This window comes from Balaenoptera musculus, chromosome 4 (genome assembly GCF_009873245.2).
Source record: "Balaenoptera musculus isolate JJ_BM4_2016_0621 chromosome 4, mBalMus1.pri.v3, whole genome shotgun sequence".
Taxonomy (NCBI): domain Eukaryota; kingdom Metazoa; phylum Chordata; class Mammalia; order Artiodactyla; family Balaenopteridae; genus Balaenoptera; species Balaenoptera musculus.
This window is the reverse complement of record NC_045788.1, coordinates 70,876,115-70,892,125: the sequence shown is the minus strand read 5'-3', so window position 1 is coordinate 70,892,125 and position 16,011 is coordinate 70,876,115. Positions and strand designations below refer to the sequence as shown.

Below are 16,011 nucleotides of genomic sequence, written 5' to 3'. Positions count from 1 at the left end.
GGTCACGGGCTCTCCATACAGGTGTGTTTGGAACGCAGAGTGCAGTGATAGCCGCCCCGCTGGGCTGCCCCTGGGACGGGCTGACACTCAGACTTTGGGCCTGAGAGAGAGGTTTTACTCTTTGTTGTTGTTCCTTGGAAAGTGGGTGTAAATAACCTGTATGTGACGTAAGTGGAGTTCTGGGAGGTTTGGAGCACGCTTTCACGATTAAGAGCCCACTTCGGCCATTAAGCTCTTCTTCTGTCAAGAGGGTGGGTGGGTGGGTGGGTGATGGGAAGCCCTGGGGAAAGCACAGGGAGCCCTGGCAGCATCTGGCCAACGCTTTGCACTAGAAATTTTTAAGCCGTGGAACTTGTGAAAAATAATAGTGCAGAAGTTGCATTCACTTGAACCCTTCCAGTACCTGAATCTTGAGTGGATGCCCGCTGGAGAGCAGACTCCTAGAGAGAAGACTGTGTTCCTCTTCCGTTCTCCTCCACTGAGGCCGGCCAGCACCTTTTTGAACAAATACTTCCACTCGGCCTCTTCCTTCTGTGTCCACCAGAGGGCGAGAGTTGCCTCCAAGACAGCTCCCAGCAGGGAGCCAGGAGCCCCGCCCTCTCTAGCCTGGGCAGAAGCCACTTCACTGGGCTCTAGGTGATCTGTTTACTGCGGGCTAACTACCTGCCAGGCTCTGAGTAAATAATAACAGCCAACACTTCCATGACGCTTATTGTACTTACTGGTCACAGTGCTTGGAGTACTGGTCTTAGTGCTTTACATAGATCAACTCATTTCGTCCAACAGCCAACCCATGAGGTATTATGCTCATTTTACAGAGAAGGAAAATGGGGCCCAGAGAGGTTAAGCAACCTGCTCAAGGTCACACGTTTTGTTGGTGGTAGAACCAGGATTCAGACCTGTCTCTGCCGAGTCTGTGCCTTTGACCAAAATGCTATGCTGCTTCTTACTCGGCATGATGGCTGACACCAAGTAAGCGCTTGATAAATGTTTTTTACAATTATTAGCAACGCAGATTCTTATAACAACCTGAGGTAGATACTATTATTATTTCCATTGTCATTTATTAATAGTTAATCATTTTATTATTCTTTTAAAATGAGGCACAGGGAGGGTTAACTCACTTGCCCAATATCCCATAGTTAGAAAATCACAGAAATAGGTGTCAGACTAATCCTGTCTGACTCTGGCACCTGAGCTCTTATAGAGAGGACATGCTTTTTATGCCGCTGTTTCATGCCACCATTTCATGCCTGCTGCATTAGCAAATTATTTTCTTTTTTTCATGAGAATGTCCCGATGGGCATGTTGTGGTGATATTGGTACCCTGTTGCCATGTGCCTTGATACACGTCCTGTCTGAACTACCATCAGGAAGTGGGCAAAAGAGCCAGAGTGGTGCTCACTCTTTGCCAGCACCCCCTCCTGAGCACTGGTCAAGGAGAGATTTCCCAGGAGATGCAGCTGGGGTCAGGCTGAGCCTGGGAGGCCGAGGGCGTGGGGTCCTAGGAGTCAACAGCTTGCAGCATTTGAAAACTCCATTTTATCTGTTGACTCAGGTGTGGTCAGACCTGAGGAATTTATAGATTCTTTCGTTTGTTGTGGCCTGGGAGGCCTCTGCTGCCCCGCCTCCCCCCTCCCCCACCCAGAAAGCTGTCTTTGTCTCCTTTGTGGACTTTCCTCCCTTCCAGCCAGACTCTCACAGGGAACTGTGTGCCCTTGACCCATCCAGGGCTGGAGCCCTGCGTGATTTGGGGACCAGTACGAGCAGCTGTTCTTCTCATGTGTCCAGGACGTTTACTAAACCCGAGCCCTGTGACACCAGTTCAAAGGAAGCAAGGCAGGGATTACCAGCCCCTTCTATAGATTAGGAAACTGAGACTCAGGAGGATAAGTTTTTTGCTGAGGTCATATGGTTAGTTGGTGGAAGATACGGTCCAGAAGGCGGGTTATTCCCCCTGTGCTGTGTCAGTGGGATGACTGCCCGGCTCTGAGAGCCCAGCCCAGAGCCTTGAGGATCTCTGGGGACACCCCTGTGAGGCCTGTGGGAGGAAGCTCTCTTCTGAGATAGATGGACAGACAGACAGACAGACAGACAGGTCATCTCACAAGTTTCTTCCTCCCTTAACCCTTCCCAACTCACTCTCATATGCTGCTGGCGAGTGCGTTGGTTAAGCCTCTATGGAGCGCACTTTTGGCAAGAGCTATCCAAATTACAAGCGCTCATACCCTCTGATCCAGCAATTCCACTTCTAAGAATTTATCCTTTATATCCTGAGATTTTTAATGTACAATATAATTTACTGCAGCCAGGATTGATTGTAAAAGCAAGAGACTGGGAATATCCTAAACGTCCATCAGCAGGGGACTGGTTTAAATAGATTGTGAACACGTGTACAATGCTACCAAAAAAAAAAAATCTGCTATAAAACTATTTCTAAGGCATGTTGTTAAGTGAAATAAAGCAAGATGCCTAAGAGAGTATAGAGTGTACTATCGTTAGTGGAAATGGGGGAAATATGTACATGCATATGCTCGTGTGTGCACAGACTATTGGGAAGGACACACAAAGGAGGGCCGGCTGCCTCTGAGGAGGAGCTGGGTGGCCGCAGGAGGAGGGGTGGCGGCGGCTGCGTCCTTTCGTGCCTTTTGGATGCTGAAGCACGTGGATGCTCTGACAGTGCAAAAAACAAAGATGCCAACCAAGTCTCCTGCCTGCCCTTCCCCGCACACCTTGCAGGCGAGCTGCAGTGCCACCAGGCTGCCTGGAGATGGACAGACAAGCACGGGAGCCACGTCCCTGCAGGAGCCCCCCTCGTACCCTCCGGTTCAGGTCATCCGGGCGCGCGTGTCCTCCAGTAGCTCCTCCCAGGTCTCGTCCATCAACTCTGACCTCGAGGTAGGTGCTGTGTCCGCCGGCAGGTGCACAGGGCCTCCTTCACCCGTGCTTGCCGGTGCCTCTGTGGTGCCTGCACTGCTCTGTTCTCGGCCCACGCCAGCCTCATGCCCGCTCAGTAGTGAATAAGCATCTGCCCAAGGACTTTCCCATGCTGTCTGCGCTGAGGAGGATTTTCCGCAGTCAAATGAGTCATGGAAACACTGCACGCTGAATCACGGGGCACATTCAAGTCTTACAGAAATAAATGCTGACTAACAAACTTTTTAAAGAGTCTTGGTGTTTCCCAAACCCATTTGACCATGGAAGGCTTTCTTCCCCCCCCCAAGGATCACCAGGCTTCTCCCTGTGATGCTGTCAGGGTCATACACGGGGGCCCTCAATGGGCATCGTGCCTGGCACTTTCATAAGCTTTGCCTCATTTTGAATTTTTGGATCTTTGAACAAAACACATCACGTTTTGGATACCGGAAATGGGTCTAACTCTCAGGTCTGCGGTCCTGTCACTCTCAGCCCCACAGCTGTGGCTCCCAGCCCTGGTCAGGAGGAAGTTTCCCTTTGTCTGTGGCAAGTGAGAACAAGGACAGCATAGTGGCCAGGTGGTACCAGGAGGGGGAGGGGCCGTCCTTCATTCTGGGTTTGTTGGTTCTCCCACTCTTTTGATATTTAAATGCCCTTTTATGAATTGACGATAATAGGAAGTGCTAAGATGGTGTTGAGGGTTTGGTGTTGGTCTTAATGGCCTTATTTGGCAAAGTAATCAATCAGCTGTCCTGAGTCAGTCCCACTCGTAGTGGACCCTGAAATCCGAAAGACTTAGAGCCCCTGATCTGCGGGGTAGAGTCCAGAACCCTTAGTGTGGGGTTCAGGCCTTGCACACCTGCCCCAGCCTCGTGCCCCTCCCCTGCCCTCACATACATGTCCTCCCTGGCCGTGGACTCTTCCCTCATCCCCAGGGCTCTGGGCCTTTCTTCCTGGGATTTCCTCTGGCCCAACTGCCGTGTGTCAGAATCCTACCCAGATGCCACCTCCTGTGTGAACTCCCCTCCCCTCCCCTCCACGTACACACCAGAGATTAAAGCCTCCTCCCCTTGGGTGCCCAGAGCATACACCTCTCTTCCACCCCTGCTGTTGTTTGCCGTGTAGCCTGAGGGCTGCAGGGACCTGTCTCCCCGGCCAGGCTGTGCACAGGCTTTTAGGTCTAGGGGCCTGGGCTGCCCTCATCTTTATCTCTTGATCCTGGAACACACACAGCTGGTCATTGAGAGGTGGGTTTTGAGGGAGAAATTCTGCTCCAGACCAAGGACCATTTGGGGTCCGTGTATCCCCGAGTCCTTCATTTGGTGCTGTTTATTTCTTGGATCTGGTCCCAGAATGTGTCAGACAACCCAAGGCGCATGGCTTGGCAGCCCAGAGCCAGCAGTCTGGGCAGAGTCTAAGGCTAAGGGGAGAGAGAGAGAGTGTTCAGTGAGGGGAACGGACAGCTGAGTTGGTGAGATGGGGGAGGGGGCTTGGGGAGGACGGGATGCAAGCTCGCTCAGTGGAAACCCTCAACTGAGCTAAGGATTGGACAGTGACCTTGAAGAATTCAGAAATTTGTCTTTGTGGCTGTTTTGGGCCGTTTCTGTGTTTTGCAGTCCTTTTTCTCCCTCTCTGTTCGCTCTTTCCTTTTAAATTCCAAGGGCACAGGGTCGCACTCATACATGAGGCAAATGGAGATGAATGCTTTTGCCCTTGTTAAACAAGGAGTATATTTTTAGAAGCTCAGGTGCCCCCATTCACCCCACCCAGCCCCTCCATAACCCCCAGCACAGTCCTCCTACCTCATTCCCCAAAACACCCATACGCTACATGTGACAAAGCGCTGAGTCCCGATCGGAAGTTACTTAGAATCTCACTAAACACAGACACTGATGAAATGTGAGCAGGGGACAGTGTAGCTTGTCAGGCTTGTGGCCCATCCGGCCTTCTGGTAATCTATATATTCTCTGCTTAAAAGTAATACATGTTTATTGTAGAAATTTTGGAAGATGTAAAGAAGAAAATTAAAGTTAAGCCACAAGCCTATCAACCATCAGCTGCCTCAGGGTGGTGGGATTGGGTGGGCTCCCCAGTTTTTCAGAGCAACATTCCTTAAAAGTTCTGGCTCCCTGATGGCTGAAGGGGAGCAAGAAGTTGTCTTTTAGCCGACGAGTGTGACACTGCATTTCACCCACCTGTTTGGGTCACTCATTCAGAAACATGTTCTTGAGGGGGATTTGAAAGAAAAATGCATGAGGGCAGGGGGGCTGGCCTGACCCACCACACGCGGTGAGAGGTACTTGGTAGACTGGTCACAGTCTGATCATGACCTTGCTCCTCCAGACCACACCCCCAAGGGACTGAGGCGGGGCCCCAGGTCATCACCTCTTCTGGTTTGCAACTCCTCTTACTCCCAGGATGGATTGCACAGTTCAGATATTTCCTAACACTGGGCTGAGACACCCAGGGCATCTGTCTGTGCTCTCTGGCTACAGTCGTCTGTGTCTTTGGCCAGCCAGCTGGGCTTCTGCTTGACCCGCGGGTCCATAAGTGAATGCTTGCGCGCTCCCACTCTGGAGGCCTGGGAGGCATTCTGTCGCTAAGGTGTTGTGCTTGTCACCTCTGTGGTCCTTTACAACTTTGTGACTTAACTCTCAGAGGGTGCTTTTGTGTCCATGTCCTTGGGGCACATACCCACAGGTTTGAAGACCTACTTCCTGCCGTGCTGGGGGAGGTGGAGAGAAGAGAGGTCCCTCAACACGACACACATTGTATCCACAGCACTCAGCTCACTACGCGTCTTTAAATTCATTGCTCACAGTGACTGCGTGTGTGTCATGAGGCAGGCGTGGTATGTTCTATACTTTACAAGCATTGTTTGGTATAGTCCTCCCAACAGCCCCGAGGCAAGTACCTTTAAATATTCTTGTTTCCCAGAAGAGGAGCCTGGGATTCAGTGAGTTTAAGTAACCTGCCCAAGAAAACATCATCTTCATCATCATCATCATCATCATCGTCTTCATTGTCATCGTTATAATTGGCAGACCTGGGGATTTGAACCCAGCTCTGTCTGGCTCTGAAACCCTGTTGTTACCCACTACACCCCACTGCCTCGGCAGGAACTACCCAGGGCCGAGTTTCTTATCTATCATTCCCATTTTACAGATAAGAAAACTCTCTCCACAGGACTCTCTCCACTCACCTATGCGCTACCTGTGTTCTCAGGCAGGGTCCTGTCTAATAGACAGGATAAAACACTGGGATTTACAAGGAATGCCAGTGAATGCAGAACACTCCTGAAAAGAGGTGAAGCAGAGACAGATAAGGCATGGGAGCTTGCGTGGAGGGAGAGCTGGGTTATTTTCACCTTTTCGCAAGTGTCCACTGGATGGGCTGGTCAGGGCACCAGACGAATGGCAGTGGAGCCTGAATGTGACCCACGACTCTGTAGACAGGCCATGTGCGTGGGCTGTGCGGATTCCTGGACGTCTCCGCAAGACAGGGCACACTCCACGGAGACTGCACCCACTCACTCACTCACGCAGCCGCTCGACACCAGGCAGCCTGGCTCCTGACACAGCCGTCGGAGGGCGTTCTGAACACATGTGGGGGAAGGGTCACCGGCTCATGGTCCGTGGGTGAGGGCCCAGGGCCCAGAGGGAGCAGGGCTTTCCGGAGCGGCCCGCTCACTTGCCGGGGCAGCCAGCCCCTGTTTTATGAGCGCAGGGTCGACATTCCCTCAGTCTTGAGACTGCTCCTGTGCCTTTTAAAGGTTTTTTGGCCTCCTAGCCTCTGGGATGCCAGAAAAGATTGAGTCCAGCTTTGTGTTTAGTCGTTTTTTTTCCTTCTGTGCTTCCTAGCAATGCCACTGAAGCTTTGTAGGAATTCTGCAAGGAGGCTGTTTCTGTCAACAGAAGAAAGTCTGCATGTTGAGAATGACTGCACCTGGAGCTGGCTCAGTGTGTGTGTGTGTGTGTGTGTGTGTGTGTGTGTACAGAGCCAAACGCCAGACACCAGATTGCTGTCTGAAGAGGCTCGCGTCCCAGGCCCCCGTGTCCTGCTAATTCTGTGCCTAAGGCTCTTGACAACCAGGACTGCTTGTTCCCTCGCCAGACCCTGCTTCCAGCACCAGCAGACCAGGACAGAGTCCCTTGGATGTTTGTCAGTCTTAAAGCCAAATCATCCTTTCAAGGAAAAAACAATTAATTAGTTAGTAAAAAGAATACACACACACATACTGATTCTAAAAGTGCTAATTTTAGAAGTAAATACATATAAGTATGAAGAAAGAGGCCAGAAATTTCTAATAGGTCCCAAAGACCAGAAATCAAGTTCAGGGCATGGTATCTGCCCTGCACAGATCTGTGTGCCCCTGTGTGCTGTGCAGCAGTGAGAGATGGTGCGTCCGGAAATGTGTGGACAGTCAGCTAGTTTCCCTGGGGGTAAGGAAAGACTGTACTGGGCCCCCCAGGGCAACGGGGCTGAGCAGGAGAGAGAGGGCTGACCAGGGGTCGGGTGGACACAGGCTTGTCCAGGCTCTCGCTGACCTGCCAGGCGGCCTTGGTTCTGCCCTGGACTTCTTGGGTTTTAGTTTCTCCCTCTGTAAATGGGAATCAGGAGACCTGCCCTACTTACATTACAGAGTGATTCTGAGGATCAAATGGGGGTGCTGCTGGGGCCCTGCAAGCCTGCCGATGGTGCCAGATGCAGCGCAGTGGACAACGGGCTGCAAGTGGGCTCGGGCACCTACGCTGGCCCTGAGAGCCTTTGAGCCAGGCGACGCCGTTCATTCCTCTGGACTTGCTCTGTAAGTGGAGATAATGAGCTCAGGGAGCTGGTGAGGCTCCGACAGAGCACTGTTCCCGCAGATGCTGAGCTTTGAGCTGGGCCATCTTTCAGGTCCCATTTAGCAAGTGACCTTAAGTGAGAAAGTGTACTGGGGGAGTTAGGCGGAGGTTAATTACACTGAGTCAGTTCTTAGAAGTGGAAAGGCTTCCATCAGGAAAACAGCAGGGTCAACCACCAGCAAAATGGGCTGCTGTGTCCGCCTGGGTGCCGCTCAGAAAACCTCTTCTGGCCTCCGCAGTCTCTAGAAGCATTTCCATCGCGCTGCCTGAAATCCAGGGAAGAGCCCCTGACTGAGCTCCTGCCTCCGTCTCCCCTCCTTTCAGGGCTGTCCTACCCAAGGTCTTCCCAACACTCGATCAGCCCCATGGCCTTCCTGCTCTAAGGCCCTCTGTTACAGTTTATGTCCAGACCCCTTGGCCTGACCTCTAGGACATTTCATTGTCTGGTTCTGGGCCAACTCTCCAGGTTTTCCTCTGCACATCCAGCCAGCTTTCCCTTCTCTGGGTTCCTTGGCTCATCTGTCTTCTCCTGCCCTTCAAGGCCCTGGCTAAATCCTGCTTCCTCCGGGAAGCCTTCCCTGTGTTCCTGAGTAGGGTTGCTAGACTTAACAGGCAAAAAATACAAGAGGCCAGTGAATTTGAATTTCAGATAAACACACCTATACTAAAACCTTATTTGTTATCTGAAATTCAGGTTTCACGGCGTATCCTGTGTTTTACCTGCAGCAGCCCTGCTCCTGAATCCAACTTGATCGTGGCCATTTCCCGCCCTTCCCTGGGTCACTTCTTCGGTTCTGAGCAGCATATGAACAGCAAAGTTTCTTCCAAAAAAATCAGGAACATACAATGTTTTATGTCAATTATATCTCCTGTTTTAATGGGAAAAAATAATTAAAAAAAAATCAGGAACAGGAGCCAAGGTTGCCAAGGCCTTTCCCACTGGTGGTCTTGGAGTTTGGCCTAAATACAGTATTTGCATCTCCTTGTGAGTGGAGTTCAGAGGTGCTCGCTCCCAACCCTTGCTGCCCACCGTTGTAATACATAGGGCTTCATCTCGGCTTCCCCTTCATCCCAACCTTGGGATGTCCCTGCAGTGAAACTGTCATCTTTATAAGGGAAACCGGCCCAGTGTGGGTCAGAACTTCTCTCTCACTGATCCAGTTCACCATGGGCCTTGCATACAGCACTCCACGGCCTGTGATCCATTTTTCCTCACATCCCATTTTCCTCACGACAGCCCGGGAAGGAAGAGCTGAGTGGGGAGTTTGGGCTGGTAGAGGAGGAAAGAAAGTATGGGAGGTGAAACCGCGCTTGATCCAGAGTAAGTGCTATAGAACTACTTAATTAACTAACTAAAGAAATTGAAAGGATGAGATTTTTGAAGAGTATGGTGTTAAGGTTTAAAAGCCTGTAAGGTACTAGGAAAATCAAAAAGGAAATCTACTTGATGAAATCTAAGATGGAACTGTAGCTGGTGTGTATCTGGCAAGTGTCAAAACTTTATGATCAGAAAAAACAAAAAACCTTTATAATGGGTCCTGAGTTCAACACCATTTCACCTCCCCCATCTTGGGGAAGTCACTTCTCCCCAGATGTAAGAGGAGGGAGTTGAACAAATGGTTTCTGAGGGCCCATCCAGCTCCCAGTCCTAGAAAGTGACCCTGTTTCCTCAGTGGCTGAGACACACCTCAGAGTCTTCAGGAACAAAGGAGAACTTACCACGTGCCCTGTGGACAGGGCCTATAGGTTGCCTCTTGGTTTCAGAAGCACGAAAAATTGTGCTTTAGAAATGAGGTGAATTGAAACCCTACATGCTGTGGTTCACGGAGATGATGGAATTGTGGTCCTAAAGACAATTTAAGGATATGTGGAAATGCTCACTATATTTTAAGAGAGAAGAGCCATTTGCATAATTTGGGGGTGTGTGTGTGTGTGTATTTCAGAGGGCTATTCAATAACTGTTCATAGAGGCCCTCTTTTAGGGATAGAATTCTGGGCAATCTTTATTTTGGGTTTTGAAAAAATTTCTATACAAAAATGAACAAATTTTGCTCTTGAAACAGGGAAAAGACTACAAAAATGTTTATTTATTTTTACTTCTTTGTGGGGGGTGGAGAGAGACCTCAGTTACAAAGATTTGGGTTAATTGTATTCCTTAGGCACATTATCATTGGTTTAGAAAGTAACTTAAAAAAGAAATCCTGGCTACTACTTCCACTAGAGGGTACTCTTCTGAAATTTTAGATTGTTGTGATGCTGAAGATTTTGGAAAGGAGGTTTCAAGGTTTCATTTCAAATTCAGTTGGAGGACTCTTAAACTTCTTTATTTGTTTGCTTGTCTTTAAGTACACTTTTTCTTTTGGAATAATTTTAGATTTACAGAAAAGTTGCACAGGTAGGACAGAGAGTTCCTGTATACCTTCACCCAATTCCCTCTAATGTTAACATCTTGCACCACCATGCTGCATTTGTCAACACAGAGAAATTAACATTAGTACATTACTATTAACTAAAGTACAGACTTTATTTGGATTTCACCAGTTTTTCCGTTAATGTTCTTATTCTTAGCATATTTTCTTTCATCTCTCTTTTTATTTCTATTACATTTGCAGAAGTTATGTAACTTTTTCCACCCATGTTGTCATCAACATTTCCGTCTTTTGCAGTGTGTGTGGAAACATCATTTTTAGTAATTTTGTGTGCTCTCCATTTAATCTTTTTTTTAGTTTATGTTCTCCCCAGCAGGATGTCATTAAAAGATGAATGCTATGGAATTATCACAGTTTTGTTAGGTATTAATGGCACTGTGCTCAGGATTTTTTAAGTCCTTATCTATGAGATACATACTGAAGTATTTACAGATGAAATTATTTACTTTAAAATACTTCAGCAAATAAAAAATTGGGGGAGCTAGAGGAAATGAAAGAGGATATGTCCACGGGTGTTCATTAGATTATTCTTTTGCTTTTGTGTATGACTGAAAATCTTATCATTAAAAAGTTGTTCAAAAGAAAAAGGCATGGTACAGCTGAAGTCAGTGGTGACTCAAGTTTTCTAGGTCCATTCTGTCCTCCCGTGGAACGGGGGAAGGAGTTCATAGGTACCCGGCTGGAAGCATGTGACCTGGAAGGGGTGGGTGGGAGAGGGAGGGAAGAGGGAGAAACTGGGGAGACGACTGTCAAGCTTCATTTCTGCCACCCACACCCCCATATCCTGCCCTCCCTCCTGCAGCGACCACCACATCCTACCCAGCAGGGAGCAGGGAACTCTTGTGGGGGGCACTGACCAAGGACCCAGCTTTGGTGCCCCTTCCCTGCCCTCCTCAGTTTCAGGGTGGGACCTCTGCCCTTCGCCTCCAGTCTGCCAGGTGCCCTGCCACGGAGCTTGGGGCACAGCTCTGCCAGCACAGCCTGGGTCAGACCTCTCTGTCTGACTCCACCCCTAACTCCAGCTCTGACCCAGAATGGGACTTGTGCAGGCCCCAGAGCAGAGCCCCATCTCTGGGCTAGCACAGATATCAGCGGACAAATAGAGGTGTTCAATAAAGTTTTTATAATCTTAACAGACACACAGCTGCACACACGCACGCACATACAGATTCACGTAACAGACTTGCTGAGTGCATTCCGTGCCAGCCCTGCCAGCCCTGAAGACTCAAAGTTGAGTCAAACTGCAGCCCTCAAGGAGCTCAGAAAGACCAAACAAAAGCAAACAAACAGAAGTCGTTCAAAATGGAAATTTTGAAAGAATTGAACAGTAGGGGCTTTGTTTCAATGTGACAATAAAGCCAAATCCTGTGTACTGTGCAGATTGGCAGCAGTTCAGTGTAACAGACATACACAGATCAGTATAACAGACATTTGCAGATTCATAGCTTATGAACACACACACACACACACACACACACACACACACGTGTCCTGGGCACTACAGGAGGTGCTGGACGAATGAGAGCAGACAGCAACGCTACCCTTCAAGAAGCTGAGCCAGACATATTTGAGGCTTGGGGTGGAACCAACCGTGCAGTAAAGGCTGATTAAATATGAATCTTGGCTGGTAGCAAATACCCCATAGTTTCAAGATGAGGATTTTATTTGCATCTCTCTTTCTTAGTTTTATGGGTTTGAGTTGACTCATCTCAGCCATGTGGTTAATAAATGGAATCTTTATTATTATGATTATGCCTAATAATAATTTCTAATAATAGTAATTTAAAAATCTGCATAGACGGTAATTTTTTCAAGGGCCCGTAGCCCTTCATAATTATCACAATTATCCTACTGACCATTTAACTAAGTTGTAGCCACTAGTAGCTGCTGCCTTTTTGCTTGCTGAAGTCAGTTGTTCCTTTGCCTCCGGACCAGCGGAGGGCCTGCCTTCTGGCTCACTGAGCAGGCAGGGGCTGGCGCTGATCTCTGCTCTGTGATGGTGGCAAAATCTAGTCAACACTTTTTTTTTTAATCTCTCTTTTTATTCTGCAGCAGAAGTATTGGGAAGCCCTAAACTCGGAGCAGGTATGGACAATTGTGCTCTCTCTTTATTCCGCAAGGGACTTCCTGTGGCTTGATGTCAGTTCCTGTTTTTGTGAGCCCCCCTTGGATGGCTGGGCCCGTGCCAGATTCCTCTAGGAAAAAAAAGAATTTGAAAATGAGAGGAGAGTCTGAAAGTCGAGGGTTTTTTCCAGGCTCTCCATTTCAGAGTTCTTTCTGCTTTGTCTAAACCATCTAGTAGGGGCTCAGAGAAGATGCATAACCCAAGGAAGAAACGTGCTTGGAACAAAAGTTTTTGAACAAGAGGAAGCCCAGCAGGTCACTAATGGTAGTGGTGCCGGGAGTGGCTGCAGGAGTTGAGATCAACATTCCCCTCTGTTGTCATTGTGAGACCTTGGGCAGCTGGCTGCTGTCTCTATGCCCTCCTCGCCTCCAAGTGACAAATAAGCACATGATTCATGACAGCCACCTGTGCCTGTCACCTCCCAGGATTTTTTTTCTGATAAGAGAGTAGATTATCTTTTGCTCAAATTCTCTGAATGCCTGGATTCCAGCGATGTTTTTATTACTTAAAATGACATTTTAAAACACATTATTCTGGGAATTCAGAAGGAAGAGATTTAAATTGTTTTCGAAGGCTTAACCCGCTTTAAAGAGCGCACCTGACCAGAGTGGTGGGCTGTTTCTGTTTGCCGGCAGCGGAATTGGTCAGGAGTAGCAAGGATAACTCTTAAGAAGACATATTAGGAGCTGGGGCAGTGGTTCTGACACATCAGGGCGGCTAAGAATCACCCTAGGAGCTTGTTCAAATGCCAAGCCTTAGGTCCCAACCCACAGATAGGGTCTAGGGTGGGTCCCCAGCATCAGTCTTTTTGATGAGCACCCTGGGCCCTCCTGGTGAGACTGGTCCAGAACTGAGATCTAGAACGTGGGTCTCCACTTGAAAACAGAATTCATCAAAAAGCACACTGTCCATTCTCAGAGAATGGAACAGGCCCCCACTTCCACTACTAGGCAACTGGGTCTCGGAGGCTGAGGGGCCGGGGAGCTCTTTTACTTGGGATCTCTGATAACGTCTGGAAGGAATTTGCTTAGAGGTGCCCCCCCCCAAGTCCACCTCCACAGGCAGATGAGAAATTAGCACACATGTGCCTGACACAGCCCCAGACACGTACAAGGGGCTGAGCTGCACCAACGAAATCAGCTCAGACCCTGGCCTGCAAGGTTACTGGGGATGAGGTGGTCTTCTTAACATGACGCTGTTTTTCATGACCAAGTAGTAGAACTCAGTTCAGTTATGAGCAGTAAATCAGTAATTGAACGGGACTCTCTTTCTGTTGGAAACAAAGCTATAATTTGTGTTTTATAACTAGTGGGGTGTGGGCATTATCTTTCAGTGGCTCAGGGAGCCTTGAGGACCTTGTCCTGACCCTCTAAGGACTGGACTGTTTGATTCTGCTCAGGTTTGAGTAGCTGGTGGAACATTTTTCTTGGAGTGCATGTCCATGCCTGGCTCTATTTTCTTGCCCAGATAGATTGTCTGGCCCGGGCTGACATATCCTATGTGGCCTTTGCTTGTTGTTTCCTGGGTCTTTTGCTACTGTCAAATGCAACCTTATGACTCAGAATCACCAGTCATAGAAACTCAGAAATGAGAGATCGTATTATCCAGTTGCTGATTCAGCCTCCCAATTTACACATGGAGAAATCAAGATCCAGAGAAGAGAAAGCAAGTTAGTGGCAGAAAGAGGACCTGAGCCCGGCCCCTACTTGCCTCTGTGGCTGGAATCACTAAAGATGATGCCCTTGCTCTTGGCCCACATGAAAAGCTCTCCTTTAATCTGTCGTTTTAGAACAATAGGAGGATTTTGCAAACAGCTTCATCAGTGCTTGTGTGCTCACCTATTTTTTTTTTTCTTTTAACCTTTTTTTTTAACCCCTGTGCATTTCAATTTCCCATACTTGTCTGAGTCAGAGTGATGAGATATTCACTGGCAGTGACCGCCACTCTGGATTAGGTTTTAAATGTTTGTTTTTTGACAAGTCTGCTGACCTCAAGTTTAGAGGAAACACCACGTGGGGGGCAAGGGCAGACCAGTGCCCTGCTCCTAAGAAGCTCTGTCATCTACCTGAGAGGACAAGGTGGACACCCAGGGCAGGGCTGCCCATGCTCAGCTGCAAACCAGTGGTACAGGCAGTAGAGAAGCGGGGGAGAGCTCAATGGGTGTCAGGATAGGCTTCTTGGAAGAGGAGGAACTTACCTGGGCCATAAAGAATGGGTTGAGTTTGCCTGGTCTTTTCCAGGAATGAGTTAGGCAGGGAGGTGGGAATTCTCAGGATAAAGGGAACATGACTGAGTCTCACTAGAGAAGGACTTGGTGAAGACAGGGGAACATAGAGTAGGAGGGGAAGTAGGGCTGGTCTGTTCAGGGTGTCTGTCCATTAATTCCTTGATTTAAAGTTATACTTGCCCTGTTAGGTTCTAGAAACACAGGCCTGGTTAACTTGTCCTTACCTGTTTGCTCTTGTCTGTGCCTGGGCCATGAGAACCAGGATTGGAGCTGTTGTTGGGGAAATTGTAAGATGGGAAGGGCCTATTCCACCAAGGTACCTCTTGTGTCTTTTCTCCACAGTGGGATCCTGAAGACGTAAACCTTGGAGGGAACAAAGACAACATGGAGATATTCAGACCCCGGGTGCACAGGTGGTCTATGAAGCCAGTGGACTTGACCTCTGATAAGTAACACTTTCTGGAGCCAGCTCAGCAGCTCAGAGCCCAAGGTCAAGGTTTTGTCAGGAACTGAGCAGGGATCAACCTGCAGAGACAGCCATGGCAGGAATTTAAGCTTCTGCCAAGGCTGCCCATGAAAGTGAGGAACCAGGAGCTGTCACGGAGCTTGGCTGGTGTGCACCATGGCTCAGAATGGAGCTAAGACCTTGGGCCCTGTGGACAGACCTGGACACACCCAGAGTTTGTTCTGAAAATTCAAAGTTCACAAACCAATCTTGCTTTGAAATATAGTCTAAAATAGTTTGGCCTCTCTTTTCCCTTTCCCTTTGGATTCAACCCTACTCTGAATATCTGCTACAAACGAGTTCATCTAACAAACAGCTAATATGTTTGGATCTTAGTAAAGCCCCGCTCCGTAAGACCTGACTAAGCCTAGAGAGGGGTGGGCCCGCGTTTGGGGGGTTTGGGACACAATCACAGGTTCTGATGGGACCTGGCTCCTGCCCTCCAGTCACCCACTTGAGTTTTCTGCTAGAAGTTGAGAGAGGACTGTTCGATCAACCAAGTGTTTGCAAGGTCACTGGTATTGCAAGGGTGAGCAAAGCAAAGTGCTCTAGGTACCAGGACTTGCTCCAGCCTGGCCCAGTGTGTGCTGGGCTAGGGTCTGCAGGTGAAGGGGACCGTCTGCTTCAGGAGGTAACTGAAAACATGCAAAGGGTAAGAGGCATGGTGGGAGGGGCTCGATTCAGGTACCGAAATCCCCTCTCAGGATTATTTTGGAGCTAAGGTGGGAGGAACGCTGCAATGAATAAATCCTGATTGAGTGAACTGAAGTATCTCACCATGGAGCACAGAGATACATCTGAATCCCAGCACAGCCACAGAAGTTGGCCACCAGGGGACCTGGGAGAAATGCCAAGAAACACAGCTCTGCTCCTAGCTGGCCCCTGGCAGCCTGTGTGACTCAGCTGCAGCTGCCCAGTTGCTCCTAAGGGGTAGTGCAAGTCCCAGCAGCATGAAAGAGGGG

General features: G+C 48.9%; 1 protein-coding gene across 7 annotated transcripts in view; it reads left to right on the top strand.

Moving 5' to 3' along the window:
* The window catches only part of TMEM44 (transmembrane protein 44), a 33,979-nt gene extending 18,171 nt beyond the window's left edge, over positions 1-15,808 (top strand). For 2 of the 7 annotated variants that reach the window (XM_036851788.1, XM_036851783.1), the window contains exons 9-11: positions 2,740-2,898; positions 7,559-7,723; positions 14,887-15,283. In XM_036851788.1, the coding sequence (XP_036707683.1) occupies positions 2,740-2,898; positions 7,559-7,723; positions 14,887-14,905 (343 nt within the window). In that variant the 3' untranslated portion in view covers positions 14,906-15,283. Of the gene's footprint in view, positions 1-400; positions 1,024-2,739; positions 2,899-7,558; positions 7,724-12,244; positions 12,278-14,886 lie in introns of those variants that run through there. The other 5 variants (XM_036851781.1, XM_036851787.1, XM_036851782.1 and 2 more) reach the window with 5 other exon arrangements.
* The last annotated feature ends 203 nt before the right edge of the window (positions 15,809-16,011 follow it).